The sequence below is a fragment of the Balaenoptera musculus genome, chromosome 16, assembly GCF_009873245.2.
Source record: "Balaenoptera musculus isolate JJ_BM4_2016_0621 chromosome 16, mBalMus1.pri.v3, whole genome shotgun sequence".
Lineage (NCBI taxonomy): Eukaryota > Metazoa > Chordata > Mammalia > Artiodactyla > Balaenopteridae > Balaenoptera > Balaenoptera musculus.
The window spans coordinates 74,156,917-74,179,176 of NC_045800.1; the positions used below are offsets into that span (position 1 = coordinate 74,156,917).

General features: G+C 37.5%; 1 protein-coding gene and 1 long non-coding RNA gene across 2 annotated transcripts in view; one reads left to right on the forward strand and one right to left on the reverse strand.

The window, feature by feature from the left end:
• Window positions 1–2,135, reverse strand: part of PHYHIPL (phytanoyl-CoA 2-hydroxylase interacting protein like) — an 89,454-nt gene extending 87,319 nt beyond the window's left edge. The window contains exon 1 of the mRNA XM_036828125.1: window positions 1,833–2,135. Within this exon, the coding sequence (XP_036684020.1) occupies window positions 1,833–1,938 (106 nt within the window). The 5' untranslated portion in view covers window positions 1,939–2,135. The remainder of the gene's footprint in view (window positions 1–1,832) is intronic.
• A 172-nt stretch (window positions 2,136–2,307) lies between these two features.
• LOC118882442 overlaps window positions 2,308–22,260 on the forward strand; it is a 418,725-nt gene continuing 398,772 nt past the window's right edge. Inside the window, exon 1 of the long non-coding RNA XR_005016769.1 lies at window positions 2,308–2,504. This is a non-coding gene — a long non-coding RNA (uncharacterized LOC118882442). The remainder of the gene's footprint in view (window positions 2,505–22,260) is intronic.

A 22,260-nucleotide genomic window follows, 5' to 3' on the forward strand; every position in this document is an offset into this window, starting at 1 on the left:
ATGCAGCACATTAAGTTTTGTACTCTACATTATTAACTCTGTAAAGGTCATTTTAAAAACTTTATTTTTCTTAGTATCTATGAAACAGGTGGTAAATGCAATTTTAAGTATTGATTATTGGCTTCTGAGGAGCAACCATGAATTGCCCATTTCCAATAACTACAGTAATGAGCTTTTGATAAATCACTGAAGTAAATGAAAATAAAATCTGCCTTTATTTTATTAGATTCTTGGTTTTCTGTCAAACCAGTCCAGGAAAATAAAAATATTTACAGTGGTAACATTACAAAAAGTCATTTCACAAAAGTATAAACAAACCCATAGGACTACAGGACTTCCTATGTGGTATGTTAAAAATAATCTGTATAGTCTAATAATGCAACCTTATATATGGAATACCAAAACAATGAATCTTTTTAATGCCATAAATATGTGCACTTAATACTATGGTGACCAAAACAATTTAAGGATAAAGAAAATATAAGCAGCTTTTGCAAGAATATTTATTATCCATACTACACCTGTTTCATAATTATTTAAAGCAGCTCTGGCTTCAAAGAGCAATTAATCAAAGACCCATTGTCCTAAAGTTATTATTAAACGGAAACTCGGTGTTCAGTTGACCTAAACCGTACTGTATAGCAACGCCTAACCAAGTTATTACTATTTAAATGGACTGAAACAAAACCTCTGCTCTCTACTTGGATTACATACTGATCAATTTTATGACCTTATTGTGAGTATATTAGTATATCTACATAACCTTGGCTAAAAAACCATTTTCAAATCATCGTCTCTATATACAGTTAAACATTAATTTCATGTATGGCCAAAACTGTTCATCTTGACAACACATAAATTGTTTTTCCTTTGTCACATGTATAATTTTTACAATTATTAGGCCAATCAGTACGAATCAGATGCCTTCTTTACAAATGAAGTTTTTTCCGCATTACTGAAATAGCACTGACTCTCCAACTACTCCAACTAAGACAGAAGCACTGTGACTACCCGTGCTGCACGTACTGCCACCGGTTTCTCTCTTTAACGCTCAGACCGACGGTTAATCAACGTCCTTCTTCAGGAGACTGCCAACTTTAACCACAGAATAAGCGGTATAATATCAAGACACAATGGCGAGTACTCGCCCCATATTCTGAATCACGGCAGATGTACGAGGCCACTTCCTTCACAGATTTTGGACAGTTTCTGAATCACAGCCCCAAACGGCGAAGCTGGTGGCTGTCCTTGGTGCTGAAATGCACTCTTTTTCTGCCCCCTCACTGAAAAAACTGTCACCCCAATCCCATTTTGAGAGGATAAAAACACTTGTAAATGTAGATGTTCGAAAAAGGAACTGGTAAGTTTCTGGGCAGAGACCGCTAACTAGTGTGTGTGCGGGGAGAGGCGGGGGGGCGCGCAGGCTGGAAACCCCCTGAGCGCATCTCCCCTTCGATGCCGGGAGACCCAGGACCGCGGGACTGCGGCAAAGATCAAAAGCGCCGCGTCCCGGGCAGGAGCCGCGGGCGGGAACGGCGCCCTCGCGAGGGCAGCCCTCGGCCGGGGCCAGGCGGGCGAGGCCGGCGAGGGGCGCCGAGGCCGGGGACGACGGCGACTCTCCCCGCCAACGCGCGAGCCCCGGGGTGCTTTTGTTTTTGGGGTCTGAGGGGCCGAGGGGTGGGCGAAGGGGAGCCCCCACCGGCATTCATTTGCACAGGGGGGACAACAAAAGACCCTGCCGCCCGGGCGGGCAGGGGCGGCTGAGCCAGAGCGGCCGCGGTGCCTGGCCGTGGGCTCGACCCCCCGCTCCTCACCGTCCCGGCCACTCTTACCGTCCCGGTCGCACAGCTGAATGGCCTCCAGGCTGAGGTTTTTGATCACCTCCTCACAGGGGCTGGTGGGGCTGCTGAGGGCATGATCCAGGCGCGGCACCTCCATTTTTCCAACCCCCTTCTCACGTCCGCCTGCTTCGTATCCAGGCTCTCTCCGTGGACCGTGTGAGAGAGAAGGGCGGGAAAGGGAAAGGGAGTGGCGGAGGAGGGGAGGAGGCCTGGGACGCGGCACCGAGGAGCCTAGGCGACGGCAGTGGCGGGAGCTCCACGGAGCGTGCGGCTCTGAGAAGCCGAGACAGACCCGGCGCGAGGGCGGGAGACGGCGCGCTCCCGGCGGGGAGGGGACGCGGCGCGCGGGGAACGTGAGGGAGAAGGCACGGGGCGCGCACGCGCGCGCGAGAGGACGCGCCCACCTGCTGGCGCGCGGCGCTCCCTGCCCCCCAGTCCCTCGGCCTTCCGTGCGTACGCGGCCCGGGGGGCCCTCGTGCCTCGGCGCTCGCAACCCCGCGCGTGAGGCGTCGGACGGCTGAGCGCGCCGGAACGGCGGGCGTGGCGGGGCGTGGCGGAGGCGTTCGCCTGTCCCTCTCTGCTGGCGAGGGCGGTTCGGCGTTTCTTCCCTCCTCACAGTGTTAAGTCGGAACCAGGTTGGCACTGCGGCGTCTGCACGAGGAGGTGAGAGTGAGCAGTTTGTTTGTTTATCAAGGATTGGAAGAATGACGGTCCAGACCTTTTTATATAGGGTTTTGGAGCTAGCGGGCTGTCTTCGCCCCCTCAAGGTCCCGGGCTACGCGCAGCCCAGACTTAACGTGTTCCGCCAGCCATTCCTCAGAAACAGCTGCGTCTGTGTGAGAAATGAGCGGATTAACTGAGTGGCATGGTTTAGGGACAGGATTTTGGTCGTCCCGAAGGAGGGGCAGACAGGGGAGTTCAGACCTGCCAGGAAAGTGAGGGAATGAGGAGATGCCCGCTAGCCTGCTGGAAAGGCAGCAGACGTGCTTCGGGGGCCCCAGCTCCCCACCCCAAACTTCTCAGTCTGTCTTCATTCATTCATCCATTTATTCACCCACCAAATAAGTGATAAGCGCTTACTCTGTGCCAGGCTTTGTTCTGGGCGCCAGTGAAGGTGGAAGAGATGGTACCTGCCCTCAGGGATATGGAAGGAAACTTCTCCACGTGGAAAATGTGCTTCCTTAAGCTACCCTACACTTGTCTGCCCATTTTTTTAAAATGTCACTTAAGATTTAGCGATAAGTCACTCAGTGGAGGTGCAAATGATTTTTAAAAAGAAAACAGAGGTCACAGCCTGTTGATCTCTGTTGCCATTTGCGTCTTTGGAATAGTTTTTAGTTTCGTTGCTATCTGGGGATCAAAAGTAGTGACCGCTCCCCTTCTGAGTGTGGATTCTTACTTGAAATTAAAGTTCCTTTTCACTGATTTCCCAACTTCAAACCTAGATGTTAACCAATAGAGTAACAATTTACATAAAGATTGCTGTATACTACCCTTTCTAGTCACATCCATTTAGCCATAACAGGACTAAATCTAGTTAATTGACGCCTCATAAAACAGATGAACCAGCTTAGGGTAAAACAAGCCTGTGAGACAATTTGGCACGACTGCAAGTTGTTAAAAATCTGTGGAAGATAACTGGGTCTCTTAAAGGGAAACGTCCTCATTATGAACTTAGGTATTAATGAAGATGGATTGCCTTCGTGTAGTTTGAGAGAACTTTTGTGTCAAGGTAGGAGTGTCCCCAAGGAGAGGATAAGTTTTTACTTGTCAAGAAATATGACAAGATGGGGCTTATTAGTGAATTTCCTGTGTTCCAAAGACGAACACGGTTTCAACTAGAAATTGATATTGTCAGTCCAACCACAGTGGGTTCATCTTTCGGAGTGGTGGTAAACTTACAAATCTTAAAAGGAACTATGTAAGATAGATGACCAATTTATTGATTTACAGATGAGACATATAATTCATGCATATAATTAAAATTATAACTTATACAGATATTTAGGAAGCACCTGCTGTGTCCAAGGACAATACACTAGATGTTGGAAATTTTGAGTTCATATCTATGAGGAAAGATAGACATTGAAAAAGTAAAATGATGAGTGTTACGGAAGAGGAAGTATGGGAGCTTGTGGAAGTGCACACAGGGACCCCACCGTAGTTTGGTTAGTTAGGAAAGCCTCTAAAAGGATTTTATGTTAAAGGAATGGGAAATGTGTGAAAGGCTTTAAAAAGGAAATTACCATGATCAGATTTTTTACCATTACACAGAAAATGTGTGTAATGAGAAAGGGGGTAATGTTTTGAGAAATAGTAATGTGATTTTCTGGGCATAAGACCTCTTCAATCCTAAGCACCTTTCTGCTGAGGATTTAGATTATTACATAAGAAAATGAAAATTCTTTTCTTCTCATACCTAAGTTGCAGTGGGAGTAATTGTAATCCCCATACACTTACATCATTTAATTGTTAGCTTGAGGTGCCCACTATTACAGTCAAGATCCTACCAATCATTCAAGCTCGAACTCAAATGGTACATTCTCTATAAAGATTATTCCCACTGCCAAAAATCTTTTTGTTTTATTTACATGGGACTTTATATTTATCTACAGACGTAGTCACACTATGATTTATAAGTTATTATTATACATGAAAAATCAGGCTCAAATTTGAAAAGGATCTTAAATATATCCTAATTCAATCCCTTATCCAGTGCTGAAGCCCTTGACAAGAAGTTGTTTACCTTTGAATAAATGGTAAATTAAAATCCTAATGAAGTAATCTAAAGTCTTACTCATTCTGAGCCCAAACATGCCTACTGTAAGGTCAGTACAAAGGCCTTAATTTTCCCCTCTGTCAGTCATACACAATAATGATAATCCTGCTTCCTTCTGCACATATATATTCAATTCTCTGGGTAAATGCTGCTAGTTCTTTCAAACATTTCTGATGTCACATTGCTTTGAGTCCCTCTCTCACTCTGGACACTGTCCTCTGGATAGCTCTAATTTTTGTAAGAGTTCATAGGTGAACACACTAGGGGTAGAAATATAATAATATATAATACAAATATTATAAATGATATTACAAATATATGTAGGGAAATACACAGTAGTCTATCACTGTCTTTGCTCTATATGCCAGACATCTTGTAACACAACCCAGGAACACATTAGCTTTTCTGACAGTGTTATCACTCTGCTTACACGTCCTGAGCTTACAGTCACATAAAACCTATCCTTCTTCCCTGAACATTTCTTAATTCCCCCCTTGATGTTGTAAGTTTTGAGTACATATTATAGTATTTGCATAGAGAAGATATTCAGTACAATTTGCTAAATTATTTGATTGAAGTTCATTCAGTACTTTTAATGTGTTAAATTATATTGTTGCAGCTAGCCTAGGATTTTCTCAGACCCAAAGGAGTAGGTTACAAAAGTCCTTTAGGTAAGTTTTTAAGTGCAGAGGTCATTCTTATAGGACCCACAGCTGTAGGCACAACCCAGTTTTTTATTATTAGGCAGAAGGCAAAGCGTGAGAACCAAAACCATAGGTAGAAGCAAACTCAAAAAAATGCATAGTAAATGAAGGAGTGTTTTTTCTTTATCTCATAACATTACTGTAACTTTTCCTAAGCTCTTATTATAAATGGTAGCATGAAAGAAAACTCATGATTGATAGAGACAAACTTGAAAGCAACTCAAATACTCTAAATTCTTTAATTTGATTCAAGTTGAGTAGAGTCTGGACTTGCGAAGATCAAATGAGATAATGCATATGAAAGTGTTGTGTGAGCTGTGAGGCACTTCAGAAAGTTAGGATGTTGTTATTACTGGGCACTAAGAATGCCATTAAGAAAGGATTTCTTGTCAATTTTACAGTACAAATTTCTGGATATATTTTAATAGCTATTTCAAAACATTAAGAACTTCTATATTTAGAATATCTTTATGATTCAGTATGTTGGGGCCCTTAAAAATTATGCCTCGTTTTGTTTGCTTTGGGTTTTATCTTAGTGATAGATTTTTGCCAAACCCATAAGCAAATATTCAACATTGAATCCCTGCCCAGTATTTGATTTCTGCACTCCTAATTCTGTATCACCAAACACTGATGGGAGAAGGTAGAGAACTATAATGACCTGATCCATTATAAATCCATGCTGTCAAAATTCAGCTTGCTTAACAATTCAATGGCTATTGCAGACCACTTCTCTTTGAAATCCCCCAGCTCTACTCTCACTTTCAAAAGATGATCTCTCTGTCTCTCTTTCCTGGAAAAGAAAGGAAGGCAGAGTGAAGTTTCTCTTTTGTTCTTACCTTTAGCTCAGTAGGTCCTGGTAAAACTTGCTACTTTGCCTTCCTTCATCTGTGCTCTCCATTCAGTGCCTGTGTATTGCAGAATATAGTTAACTCCCTGTTTTTACCCGCTCCAGCTGTTTTGGTCTTTTTCTTTCCTCTGATTCTCTTTTTTGTTTTTAAACATTACCAAATCTCCTTGATTCTTTTTTCTTGATTAAACATCATTTTATTTTAAATTAGGGTTTAACAGATAAATTATTTCTGAATGGTCACAACTAAATCCCTTGCTAGTATGTTAGCATTATACATAAACATAAAATACACCCTTGCCAGAAACACTTCAACGTTTAAAACTAGGTACCATGAAACACTGACACAGTATGCTGGATTATAACTGAATTTTGATTTCCACAACACACTTCAGGTCAGTTCACTCTGCCTTGCTCTCCAGGGCTGAATGGAAGGGGACATACCACACACGGGTCGATGGAAAGGATGGAAATGTTTCATCTTCAACGCTGGCCCTAATGCTCATCAGATCTTATAAATCCCAAATTAAATGTGGAAGAATATCAAACTCATCTAGGGGAGCTGCTCTTCCCAAGGTTTCAGTTCCAAAAGCTTCTTCCTCAGATGGAAAGTAACGAAGGCAGGGTTTCTTTTTAGAACTCAGTTAATATTTCAGTGTGTTTTCTGCCAGCATCTCATAGATATGTGTGCATAAATATATGCACATTTATAAATAACACACACACAAAATAATTTGCTCCACTATCTAATGTCATCTAATGTCACCTTGCTTTATTTTTCTCAAACAAATAAAGCCTAGCTCTGAGTATGTGTTTACTAACAGTATTTGTTCCAAATCTCCTTGATTTAAAAAATTATCTTACTTGAACCAACCTGTTACTATCCAATATTTGAATTTTCTTAGGTAAATAAGGATCCCATTATAAATTGTGAAGTGTCATAAAAGTGTTATTCATTGCCTTTATTTCCTTTTAATCCTCATACAGTTTATCACCCATCTCTACCACTCTGATTCTTACTCTTCAGAATCATCTTTGGATTTCATGAGATTTTTCTTTTTTTTTTTTTCTGCAAGATTTTTCACATCACCGAGTATAAAGGCCTTTTATCATCTGCATCCTCTTTGATATTTCAGCAGTTTACTTCTGCTGAACTTCTTTAGCACTGAACTCTATTGCATCTCTTCTTTCACATGTGCTTAATGTTTATCTAGCTTCTAAGCTACCCTCTTGAGTGTAGGTGTTTGTTAAAGTTCAGCCTCTGACATTATGTTCTTCCCTGTTTAAAGCCATTTCCTCTGAGGATGCATGCATTCCCATGAATTTTAATGTCTTCTTAATGTTTAAATTCTCACCTTTAACGTCAAATCCGTATCTCAAGTTCCCAACTATAAATAAAAGCCATTGCCCTATTTCCCTATTGCCCTAAAAATGTTAATGAACATTTTTATTTACATTCCCATAACCATTTCTAATTGATCTGTTCATCCTGAAAACTGATTACCTTTTCTGATTTCTTCCATTGTAATCACTGGCAACAGTATCCTTTTAGTCACCCAGTATTACCCAACTTTCTGATTTTTCTCTTTTCCTCTTTAAATGAAACTATCCTGAAAATAATTAAAATTTTGCAATAGTTCTTGGATGTGTGATTTTTCCCTGAATTATAAGTACTGCTAACACATTAAGTTCTCATCATTTTTGACCAGATTTTTGAAATTACTATGTGCATAGTCTTCCTACCTCCCTTCTTCAATCATGCTGCTACTAAGATTGACCCGCTAAAGCACTTTATTGATCAGAACTTGCTCTATAAATTACAGTGGCTACTTATTTTTGTTCTGCAGTTACTGAAGTTTTTTAGGCAGTTATATGACAATTGCAAAGCAATGTTGTAAGAAGATTAATATTTCCATGTTTCATGGGATAAACGTAATGGAGGAAGACAGGCGTTTAGGAGATTATTATAGTCCAGGCAAAAAACATTATGTATTATAGACTAAGACATTAGAATTGGTAACGTAAAGGAAGCAATGGATTTGAGAGAGTGGTGTTTTTTTTTGTTTTTTGTTTTTTGTTTTGTTATAGCTACTTTATTTATTTATTTATTTATTTATTTATTTATTTTTGGCTGTGTTGGGTCTTCGTTTCTGTGCATGGGCCTTCTCTAGTTGCGGCGAGCGGGGGCCACTCTTAATCGCGGTGCGCGGACCTCTCACTATCACGGCCTCTCGTTGCGGAGCACAGGCTCCAGACGCGCAGGCTCAGTAGTTGTGGCTCACGGGCCCAGTTGCTCCGCGGCATGTGGGATCTTCCCAGACCAGGGCTCGAACCCGTGTCCCCTGCCTTGGCAGGCAGATTCTCAACCACTGCGCCACCAGGGAAGCCCCGAGAGTGGTGTTATACTGTTGTTTTCTGAGGTTATTTTTAAAAATCACAAAAAGGAGAGGTCCTTCAATATTTTGACACTTTAAAAGATTCAATTGTTCACTCATATTATTGATGGCTATATACTCTAAATATTAATATTGTAGTACAGCATCCTATAGCAAATGAGGCAAGAAAAATGTATTGAACATACTTCTTCCGTCTTTAAACCCAAGTCAGTGCACATTATTGAGTGCCATTAGATTTTCTGTGATGATACAAAGATACTGCCCATGTCAACATTTCCCCTTACACCATGTTATTGCTGTTATCCTATAATACAGATAAATGGATTTGCTTCTAGCTAATTTTAGCAAGAGTAGATAGCATCATAAAAATTAGCGCAGCAGCTATTCACAGGAGGGGCTTCAACTAGAAAGTGGCAACAGTGAAGCCATGGAGACAGATAACTATCACCTTCTGCTCTTCCTAATAAATCCCCATCATTCAGACACATAAATGAGACTATTTATTGTCCCAATATGTGTTCATATTCATTGTATAATATTTGTAAAGGTGTTAAATGCTTTAAAGATTGGAATATTTGTTTTACCATTTCCTTGTTTGAAACTTCTCCACAATAGCTAAGCCAAATTGTATGTGATTATGCCTTGCAGCTAGAAAACTATTTCCTCTTGAAGTAGTCTGTTGTATCTAGAGAGAGCTCCAGAGTCAGCATTGTATGGAATCCAAAACTTCCTCCACTGTCAATGTTTCCCCACTTATCTTGAAGACACAGAGAACAGTTAATTCTTCTTCACATGACAGCCGTATGTGTATAATTCAAAACATTGTTGTCTCTTCTGATTCGTCTTTTCTCTAGTCTGAATCTTCTCATATTGCAGCTTGACTCAAAGCATACTGAGTCCTTGGTTTCCTCTGAATATGCTCTAAAATTATATATTTCATTCTGAAAATACAATGTCCAGGACTAAACACAATATAATGGAGGAGGTCTGATTACAATAGAGCAACTTATCTGAACTGTTTAATTATAAATAAGTACATAAATTGCCAGTGCATTCACATTAAAAATGTTATTTGATTATTATTTGACAGTGTATGTCTATTCATATTTGGAAAGTCCTTCCCAGTAACTTTCATTTATTATTCCTCACAACAACTTTCTTGAACTTTTGTTTTTTAAGCTGAAAGAAATGCCTACTGTTCTCATTTTTACAAATCACAGATGATATTAAAGCTAATTATGCATAACATGTAAAAATGGGATAACTACTGCAATATAGTTATATTTTATGTAGTCTCTTGATTACTCTTTAAATGACACAGTATGTCATGAAATTTGATAATAAGATTTTCTGTTTATGATAAGTGTCGTATAACCACACAGTATCTGTGGATTCACACATTTTGTGGGACAGATCGTGGGCTAATCTTCCATGGTGTGGAAGGTGTTGACAGTTCATGAAATGCAGTAAAGAAGCCTTATTTCGGATATTCACAGGAAAAACCTGACAGCCTTATAAGGATTTAGTTGATACTGTTATAATGATAAGGGAGAATATTTCTTTAGTCTCTTATGTGATGCTTATTTATTACAGTGTAGTCCGACAGTGCATTTAGTTTTTCCTCCACAAAAATGTTGCTCAACTAAACTAGTAGTTTGACTGTTTAAGATATCACAGAACTGAGGAATAAAGGGAATAATCAAACATAGCCAAGAGAGAGACTAAGTCTACAGAGACACTACATAGACAATAAGCCTACTGAAAAGGTCCTAATACTCCCAGGAACCAGACTGATACAAATACAAAGTTAAAGTCTAAGCCATCACCTGGCAAAATTGAGCTTTTAACAGACTAGGCACATTTAGTTTTATTCTTGCCACACACTACATTTTGTTGTCCTGGTTTCTATTCCATATTATTTCACTGTTTTACATCCATGCATCAGTCACTCTTTCTAGATCTTTTTCTTTCTTTCTTTCTTTTATATCATAGAAACTAAATATCCCTAGTGGTATGGGGGCAGGGGGAGGAAAAGAAGGCAAAACAAAACAGTTATGATACTTAATAGGACCATTGTAGGCCCTCAGTAGTCAGCTCCTCTATTTCTCTTTCTTAAGGATGTCTTTATAGGTGGCCCAAACAACTGTTTACTTCAGGAAATATATTAATATGTATTCACTCAAACTAATTTGTCTGGTGTCATATGAACAAATCAAGTATCTAATTTGTTTTATAGTTTTAAAATACTTTTTTGAACATCTTATTGAAACTGTGCTAGAGTTTCTTAAGACACAGCTCATAATGACTGTCTCATGTCTTCATAAGAGGCTGAGGATCTATAGTAGTAAATGGTACAAATGATATTTTTACTGGTCTCATTCACCTTCTTATGGATGAGCAGAAAAACCCTTATGGGTCAAAACCTATGATTGATTTTTTTCTTCTGCCACCTCACATGAAGACTTAATTTGGATATATTAAGTTTCTATTTCAAGGCACTCTTCTTTCTCACTACTAAGGCTTCAGTGCCTTTATCAAGATAATGGCCTCTGAATGATTTGAAAGGGTAAACTTGTGGAATTGTTTTTATAGCTGAGTTATAAGATAATTTAGCTTTCAGGTTTCATCCTTGACCCCTTGACTATATCTATCTGCTCTCTATCCTTTAGTTCCTCAGACTACAAAGAAGGCAGCTAAAGCTAAATCAGTTAAACACTTTTTTTGTTTGTTTGTTTTTGTTTTTTGTTTTGGATGGTAGTGGCCTGTGGATACTGAGTAGAAGGAGAATGTTTGCCAGATCATTGACTTATAGACTAGAATCAACAAAAGTAAACTCCATTGGTTTGATTAATGCAATTTAACAAAGATTTTTAGTACTTCCTATGTAGGGCACTAAGAACTAGGACACAGAGTATAAGACTTTATTCTGAGATTGAATTTACTCATGAGAAGGTAACAGTCTCCTGCTATTGAAGAGACCTCAAATTCACACAAATAATTTGCTTTTCATGATATAGTATGATATAGTATATGCTATAACCAATTTTTGGTCAGAAAGAAAGACATTAATAGTTTTCTGGTATGCCAGTATATAGCCTAAAATATATATAAAATATGACACTTCATCCTAATTCACTCTTCTTTCATTTTCCATGTTGTTGGTTTGTTTTATAGTGGTAATAATTGATCTATACTTGAATTCTGTGTAGCAAGCATGTGCTTTATAATACTGATTTAGAGGAGAAGGGCATATGGAAAAGGAGGGAAGATACAGAAAAACCTTAAAATTTTTATCAAGATATTTGTAAGTATTGATGTTTCACCTTTTTACACAAAAAAGTAGAGCTTAGAATAAGGCAAAATGTGGCAAATGCTGTAGGAGGGGAAGAAATTGTGTGCTGTGCAAGCACAAAGAAGGAAGAAATTAATTTCAGCTAGGGGAAATCTATGTGAATAAAATGCTTGTCCTGAGTGCCATTAAGTACAATAAACTAAAGTGGCATCAGGTTGCTTCTCCAGGCTCTATGTTGTACTCAGAGTGCTGCTGAGTCAACCGTTTTAATCTGTAGAGGCATCCACAGAAGCATTCCTCTTATCCCCAAAACATTTTTTTTTCTTTTTTATAGATATATCAGGAAAAAACAGATTGATTAAATGGCCCATTGTCAACATACCTGTTATGTTCTTTCAGGTTGGGTCCTTTTTATTTATGGCTGTGTTGGGTCTTCGTTTCTGTGCGAGGGCTTTCTCAAGTTGTGGCAAGTGGGGGCCACTCTTCATCGCGGTGCGCGGGCCTCTCACTATCGCAGCCTCTCTTGTTGTGGAGCACAGGCTCCAGACGCGCAGGCTCAGTAGTTGTGGCTCACGGGCCTAGTTGCTCCGCGGCATGTGGGATCTTCCCAGACCAGGGCACGAACCCGTGTCCCCTGCATTGGCAGGCAGACTCTCAACCACTGTGCCACCAGGGAAGCCCAGGTTGGGTCCTTTTAATGAGTAGGGAGGATGAGTGCTTTATGTGCAGAGGCCATTTAACAATGGTGAATAATGAGGTCAGTTATACAGACAACTTTAATCTCATTTAATGTAATGAAAGTATTGTATATACCATAAAATACCTCCATACTATTATAAAGGCTTATATTTAAAGTCTTTATTTTCTTGTTTCAGCTATAAGGATTACATTACATTGCATTATAAGATTGGTCTGGCAGTGCTATTCTTTGAAAATCTGGGCTTCTGAATATTGACTCAACTCTGGTTGATTCTGAGTGATAACCTATGATGCCATAAGTTTTAATTTTTAAATTAAAATTAAAGTTATCAAATATTGTTTTCTTACGATATATTCTGTGACTATTATAATAAAAGTGTCTGAGGCTATTTAGTCTCCTATAAATATAAATATGATTTATATTTCTCTTAACTAAAATATAAGAATAAATGTATATTCTATAATTTATATAAATATATATTATATATCTATATATAATTCTATATACCACATAAGAGTATATATTTATATTAATTAAAACCATAGCAGTTTCCATGTTTATAACCTCAATAATTCTATTCTCTGCCCATGTCTTCAAATAAAGCCTAGAAAAACAAATAGGACCTGTTTTATAGATACTACCTAATAGTGCCACAGCACATGACTTCCAAACAGATTTATAAATAGCATCACTAGTCTATATTTTGCTCTAACTGCAAGCAGTGTATAATAAAATAATTTTAGAGGATATAAATTTTCAATTGCCAATTTTTACCTCAGTGAGTTTTTCATTGAGATATGCATGTCTTTGTCTTAATGTGAGATTTCCAACTATCTATTCTATATAATTAAGCTCCACACTTACAAAATATAAAAGTCTTTTTTATCTCAGCTCAGTACATTATAAAATTGTAAAATCATCTTTTATAATAATTCATATTCTGTTACCAGGACCATTCACTCTTCTCTTTTCCCATTATGTCTTCTGGGCTTTTGCCAAGCATATACCATCAAGAGATAACAGTTCACACTTTCTCTTTGACCCCAGTGTGAAATTACATTTATGAAAAGATAAAAATACATGTAAATATTTCTAATACATCTAAGATTTTTTTCCTAGTTAAAAGATATCTAAAGTAGGAATAAATAATAAGCACACGTAGATCTCTTCTATATCCTATAATTTCAGGGATATAAGGTTATAAAGTGACACAGATACCACATGTTTTCATAAAGTCTTTATTATATATACTTCTGTATATATTAATATACATGACCATCAAAGCTGAAGTGGGAGGTCCTTGTCTTTACCCTGAGTATGAGCTGCTGATGCCCTCTTCACACTGTGTCTACACATTCCTAAACCATAGTGGTGTAACACAGAGAACTAAAGAAACATTGAGAACTAAAGAAATATTGAGGAATAAAGAAATATCTTTAAAAATGACAACTAATATGATTAAAGTTTCAGAGTTAACTGTTTTTTTTAATTTAATTTTTGTTTTATATTGGGGTATAGTTGATTTTCAATGTATTAGTTTCAGGTGTACAGCAAAGTGATTCAGTTATAAATATACATATATCCATTCTTTTTCAGATTCTTTTCCCATATAGGTTATTACAGAACATTGAGTTCCCTGCGTTATACAGTAGGTCCTCGTTGTTTATTTTGTATACAGTAGTGTGTATATGTTAATCCTAAACTACTAATTTATCCCTACCCCCGACCTCCTTTCCCCTTTGGTAACCCTTTTTTTCGAAGTCTGTGAGTCTCTTTCTGTTTTGTAAATAAGTTCATTTGTATTTGTATCATATTTTTAGATTCCACATATGAGTTATGTGATATTTGTCTTTCTCTATCTGACTTACTTCATTTAGTATGATAATCTCATCCATGTTGCTGCAAATGGCATTATTTCATTCTTTGTTTATGGCTGAGTAATATCCCATTGTATATGTACCACATCTTCTTTATCCATTCCTCTGTCAATGGACATTTAGGTTGCTTCCATGTCCTGGCTATTGTAAATAATGCTGCAGTGAACGTTGGGGTGCATGTATCTTTTCTAAGTAAGGTTTTCTCTGGATATATGCCCAGGAGTGGGATTGCTGGATCACATGGTAGTTCTATTTTTAGTTTTTCAAGGAACCTCTATACTGTTCTCCATATTGGCTGTACCATTTACATTCCCACCAACAGTGTAGGAGGGTTCCCTTTTCTCCACACCCTCTCTAGCATTTGTTGTTCATAGACTTTTTGATGATGGCCTTTCTGACCAGTGTGAGGTGATACCTCATTGTAGTTTTGGTTTGCAATTCTCTGATAATCAGCGATGTTGAACATCTTTTCATGTGCTTTTTGGCCATCTGTATGTCTTCCCTGGAGAAATGTTTATTTAGATCTTCTGCCCATTTTTTGATTGGGTTGTGGGTTTTTTTGATATTGAGATGCTTGTATATTCTGGAGATTAATCCTTGTCGGTTGCTTCATTTGCAAGTATTTTCTCCCATTCCGTGGGTTGTCTTTACGTCTTGTTTATGGTTTCCTTTGCTGTGCAAAAGCTTTTAAGTTTAATTAAGTCCCATTTGTTTATTTTTGTTTTTATTTTCATTACTGTAGGAGGTGGATCAAAAAAGATATTGCTGCAATTTATGTAGAAGAGTGTTCTGCCTGTGTTTTCCTCTAGGAGTTTTATAGTATCTGGTCTTACATTTAGGTCTTTAATCCATTTTGAGATTATTTTTGTGTGTAGTGTTAGAGAATGTTCTAGTTTGATTCGCTTTTTAAAACTGACTTGAATGAAAATGGTTTGGGTATCATATAATGCACGCAACATTTTTTCAGAATTTATAGGCACTGTTCTAAATACTTTATATGTATTAATTCTTTTAATACTCATAACAACCCTTGAAGTGAATACTATTTTTATCCACATTTTACAAATGAAGAAAATGAACGCAGAGGTTAAATACTTGCTCAGAGTCCCAGAGCTTGAATCTGAACTGAAATAGTTTGGCTTCAGGCATAATTAAGAAAAAAATTTTATTGGGGTATAGTTGCTTTACAATATTGTGTTAGTGTATACTGTACAGCAAAGTGAATCAGCTATACGTATACATATATCCCCTCTTTTTTGGATTTCCTTCTCATTTAGGTCACCACAGAGCACTGAGTAGAGTTCCCTGTGCTATATAATAGATTTTCATTAGTTCTCATTAGATACTATCTATTTTATACATAGTATCAATAGTGTATGTATGTCAATCCCAATCTCTCAATTCGTCCCACCCCCTGCCTTCCCCCTTGGTATCCATACATTTGTTCTCTATGTCTGTGTCTCTATTTCTGCTTTGTAAATAAGATTGTCTATACCAATTTTTTCAGATTCCACATGTGTGCGTTAATATACAATATTTGTTTTTCTCTTTCTGACTTACTTTACTCTGTATGACAGTCTCTAGATCCATCCATGTGTCTACAAATGACCCAAAATATTCCATTGTATATATGTACCACATCTTCTTTATCCATTCCTCTGTTGATGGACATTTAGGTTGCTTCCATGTCTTGGCTATTGTAAATAGTGCTGCAGTGAACATTGGGGTGCATGTGTCTTTTTGAATTATGGTTTTCTCTGGGTATATCAGGCATAATTTGTATCTTTATATTCAAAAAAGGGAAGAAAAGAAAAGATACAGGGGCTTCCCTGGTGGTGCAGTGGTTGAGAATTTGCCTGCCAATGCAGGGGACATGGGTTCGAGCCCTGGTCTGGGAAGATCCCACATGCCGCGGAGCAACTGGGCCCGTGAGCCATAACTACTGAGCCTGTGCGTCTGGAGCCTGTGCTCCCCAACAAGAGAGGCCGCGATAGTGAGAGGCCCGCGCACCGCAATGAAGAGTGGCCCCCGCTCGCCGCAACTAGAGAAAGCCTTCACACAGAAACGAAGACCCAACACAGCTAAAAATAAAAAGAAATAAAAAAAAAAAGATACACACACATACAGGCAGAGAAAGAGAAAGAGAAAGAAAGGGAGGAAGAGAGAATATGTATATGTGCTCAAACTCAGTGTTTTCATTTCTTAATAAGAAAGAAATACTGGGTACAATTTCATAACTTACTACCATAGTTAAAATTTCATAGAGAAAGAAGACTCACGTCACAATTTCCTTACCACTGAGGAAAGAAAAACACTAATACATAGTCATTTTCAACTCTTTTCAGTATTATTTAATGTTTTGAATTGTGACCTGTTGGCAACTTTTCTTCTCTTTTCTTTCCCCTTCCCTTTCTCCCTTCCCCCTCTTCCTTCCTTCCTTCCTTGATAATGACAGTGATGGTATACTAGAGACTTGGGGAATGGCTAAAAGGCTAGAAAAGTTTTCATTTCCTGCCTCCCCAGCTTCATCAGGCACAGTTTGTGAAACAGTTTTACTTGTATTTGAAATAGAATGAATTTTTATTTTGTTTATGAAGAAAGACACCTATGCACAAAGCCTTGAGTGATAGAAGGAACTCCACATATGATCTGTGATTCTAAGTCAGTCTAAATTACTATTTCAACTGTCTTCAGACATAATTAATAGATTCTGTAACCTAATGCTGCCCCTGGGATTATCTACAGCAGATTTGCTGAAAACAGAATGAATGAGAATTAAAATACCCTTAAAAATAGCAAATTGGAATCTTTAGACTCATAAGTAATTTCTTTGATGATGTTTACTTAATTACTGTTGTTACCCTACCTTTTTAAGGAATGATGAGCCATCTATCTTTAGAACTATCTTAAGCTATCTGCATACATAGAAGGTAACTAAGGAAAAGAAAATATAACAGCACCCTGATAATAATACATATATAATTTTTTGATGCAAAATAGAAATGTAACTTGATCACAATCACTTGAATTTTTCTATACTTAGGAGAAGCATTAGACTTAAAGTTTTGAGATGCATACAGAAGTGTGCTGGTAAATTGGCTATACAAAGCCTTGATTTGTAACATTTGACTAGTTTTGTGGTATAAATACTCTTATCATGGGTTGATTTCAAGCTACTAATGGTTTAGCAACTGCCTTGCAAAATTTATGAAAATTTAGTACTCAGCTCTCTCATACAACTAAATGCATAATTATATGACTTGGTTACTTAGTCCCAATGATATAACTGCAGTAGACTGATTATGTTATGGCCCCAGTGCTTCACCCCTTGTGTATCCACATCCTTTGCCATGTGGCCTTGTAACGTGCTCCCACTGATATTCTTGAACCAGCCAAGTGACTTGCTTTGACCAATGGGATGTTATCAATCATGATACAAGTGGAAGCTTGAAAAAGACCATATTTCCGCTCTTTCTCTTGAACTTCTGCTATTGCCATTAGAACATATTCAGTCTAGCAAAGCCAAATTTTCCTGCATTGAAACTAATACCATCCTAAGTCAGCTGACAGTCAGCCAATCCCAAGACACGTGAGTGAGCCCAGCCAGAATCACAATTTTGTTTACCTGACCTATTGATGAGTACAGATGCATGAACAAGCCCAGCCCAAGTACGTGGAGCCATAGGGACATAGGAGATAAATACATTTTTAATGTATTCACTGAGGTTTTGTGGTTGTTTGTTATGTAGCAATATTTTGTTAATAGATAACTGATACAATAATGCTGTTAGTTGTCAAGTTTTAATTAGGAATAAAATAATTTACACAAGAGGCAATATGCTTGTGGAAAGAGATCAGTGAAACCTAGGTTTGAATCTGAGATCTACCACTTATAGGTGGATGACCCTGAGAAATTTATTCAACCCCTTTCTGCTTAAGTTTTCTCATTTTTAAATTGTGGATAACTAGCCTTGCAGGGTTATTGTGAAAATTAAATATATATCAGTGATTAAGAGCACAGATCTGGAATCTGACTGACTGGTGTTGATTCCCAGCTCCACCATTTTAATACTTGAAAGCACTTAGAATTATGTAGTTTTCACTTACAGCACACATTGTAAGAGCTATCTATACTAGAATTTGATAAATAAAGTACTTGGGACACAGTAGGTATTCATTAAATGTCAGAATCATGTAACATAGCTATTTGTTTACTAAGGAAAAATGAAGTTGATGTTCTGGTAAAATTAGTTATAATAGTTATTATTTTTTTTATAATAGTTATTTTTAAGTGTTAGCAGAGATATCTGGAAGGGGAACAGAGTGGCCAAGCAAGGTTAAGGCAATGTTTGTAGGGTCCCTTTGATCTCCAGAAAACAGGCCCCCCAAATCATTACTCCAACAGTTTCTAAGGAGAAAATTTCAACTTGGGATCCGTAAGTGTAAATTTAGGGGATCTATTTAAATTACTAGCAGAGATACGAATTTTTGCCTTTCTATCTAGCATATTTTTGCAAGCTAGCTTTCTTGCTAAAGGTGAAATTGAGGGAATTGAAGGATGCCTATAAACACCTGATTTACATGTTAGGACAAAGGCTTCTTAGATAAGATGGGGAAAAAATCAGAAAGCAAGTCAGAAAGAAGAAAGAGTCAAGGAGTAAAAAGCAATCAAACTCAGTGCCAAGAGGGTAACATGGAGTAGAACCTGCCACAGAGTAGAAGGAGGGGTAGAAATGCAATACGTTAATTGTGAATTTGTACATTCTGAAGATGACTCGACATTCCTTGCTTCACAGACCAAGAAAAGGAGGGCCATGGGCAATTACAGGTGTTTGGAATCAAGTTACCACTTCTTGGAGGAAGAGAAAAACAGTGTAGTATGTAGCTCTTCAATGGAAAGTGGAGTGAGGTAGGCATATATAGGCCTGAAATTGAATTGTCATTGGGAATGTGTGCCCCCTTCCTGGAGTAAGCACCTAAGATGTATGAGAAAGCTTGCCGGGATACATGAAACCTGCCAGCTGCTCTTCATGGAGACAAGTTTACACAAGTATTGAGGGAGCCAGAAGGAACCTGGAACATAGTTGTAGTGACTTGGAGATTTGCAGAGGGAATCTGGAAGACTAAGGGGAGCACAGATGGATTTAGATATCAAGTTGAAGGTTGTGACTTTGGCACAAAAAGCAGAATGCAAAAGTCATATACTGCTTATGCAGATGCTATTGAAAAATAGGGTTTTATTTTCTTTGTGATGATTTGTTATGCTCTTATGATGGATTCCTGATTGGGTGTAGGATAGTAGGCAGTGAAAGACTGGAAAGAGCATACATGAAAAAAAATTTAGTCTGATTAGGAAAGATCAAATTTGAGGAAGAAAATATATGAAGAAAAAAACTATAAAATCTGATACTTTGGTAAATATCAAGGAAAAATAAACATATTGCATGTCTAGTAATTCTTGAGAGAAAATAATAGAGGTGAGAATCAGGAGCAAGGCTAGTTCAGATGTCCCACGTTTCCTGACATAATAGGTGCTCAATAACTATTTATAGTTATTAATGTAAATGTATATATAGAGCTTCAAAAAACTTTTAAAATATCAATAAAGCCTATTTTTAAAGGCCTATACAAAAGCAAATCTAAACATTTAAACAAAGGGGAGAAACACAGTCTCATAAATACCAAGATTTGGTGAGACTGAGTTTATAACTAGAAAATGGAGATCGTTAGGAGAGCCATCTGCCATGGGCCATGAAGGTTCTTGTACTTTCTGACTTGGTATGCAAAGAATGCAAGACCCTGACTGCATTTTGCTCAGGCCACTCCTCAGCTTTGTGTTTGCAATGAACAACATTGAGGGATTAGGTGATGTCTTTCTTCACACAAAGAACAAGTTTACTTGTACCTACTATGAAAGTAGTAAATTCCCCAAGCTCAGTGTTCCTCTCCAGAAATGCAGCACCTGTTTATGAAGGCATCCATTTAGGCCCACTTGCATTATCCCTGTGGGATTTGGAAGGGCATGGGGAGTGAAAGCAAACCAACAGGAAGTTCTGGCTACTGCTTTGTCATGAGTAATAAAGTCCTTTGTCTCTGATCTAGGAATCGTGTGTCTTCTGCTAGCATACGTGAAACAGCATCAGATTAGCTTATTAGCTTGTAAGCAGGGTAAAAATCTCAGGGCTTTTGTACTTTTTGACAGTAATAGCATATATCTCTCCATAAGAAGCAGTTCTAATAGAATGGAACAGTGTGTGTCAAAAAGAAGTTACTGAACATGAGTAATTTTGCTCAATCTATGTCCTGAAAGCTATCAATGGATTAGATAGAGTGAGGGTCTTTCAAAAATTATTGGTGCCCTTTTGCTGTATGAGATTCAACTGAAATGCTATCTTTGGTAATTTATGTTTTTCAGTGGAGTATTGCTAAATTATATTCAGCTCTGCCTATTCTGTTTGGATAAAATTGAATTTTAACATCTAGTTCTTGATTTTATAATCTTTAGTCAAACTCTTAAAAAAAGTACAATGCCCTTAGTAACTCATTTATAATAAAATTTAAATCACATGAGTTAAATAAATTTTAGTGGTAATAAACTATACAATGATGCTCACAATATAATAAATTTAAAAGCCTACAGAATTATATACAGCATTAACTTCCAAATTACAAATATATGTCTATTTATTGATATAGTGTGGTTGGGGATGATACATATCAAAATGTTCATAGTGGTGGGACTGAATATGGGTTTAATGCTTTCTTTGAATTTTTCAAATTTCTACAATTAATGTGTTACTTTATAATCATGAAAGTTCTTTAAAATATTGAATCAATATAATCCATACTTGAAACTCATCTCTAGTTGTTGAGCATAATATATGGCATGTAAAGTAAAAAGAAACTACCAGGGGTTAATATACAAAATATATAAGGAACTCACACAACTCAACAACAACAACAACAAGAAACAATTAAAAAATGGGCAAAGGATCTGAATAGGCATTTTGCCAAAGAAGACATAATATAGATGGCCAACAGATGCATTAAAAGATGTTCAACATCACTAACTATTAGGGAAATGCAAATCAAAACCACAATGAAGTATCACCTCACACCTGTTAGAATAGTTATTATTGAAAAGACAAGAAATAATAAATGTTGGAGAGGATGTGAAGAAAAGAGAACCCTCATGCACCATGGGTGGGACTGTAAATTTGTGCAACCAGTATGGAAAACAGTATGGAGATTGCTCAAAAAATTAAGAAGTACCATATGGCCCAGCTATTCCACTTCTGGGTATTTATCTGAAGAACATTAAAATTGTAATTTGAAGAGATATATTAATCCCTATGTTCATCACAGCATTATTTACAGTAGCCAAGAAGTGGAAAAACCTAACTGCTCATCAACTGATGAATGGATAAAGAAGATGTGGTATTTATATGTAATGGAATATTATACAGCCATAAAAAAGAATGAAATCCTGACATTTGCAACAACATGGATGGACCTTGAAGGTATTATGCTAAGCGAAATAAGTCAGATGAGAAAGATAAATACCATATTTTTTACTCATGTGGAGTCTAAAAAAACAAAACAAACAAACAGAACTTTAAAAAATAAACTCATAGATACAGGGAGTTGATTAGTGGTTACCAGAGGAGAAGGGGATTGGGAGGTGGACAAAATGGGTGAAGGGGGTCAACTGTATGGTGATGAATGGTCATTAGACTTGTGATGATCACTTTGTAGTGTATACAGATGTCAAATTATAATGCTGTACACTTGAAAGTTACAAAAAGTAAAAAAGAAACTTCT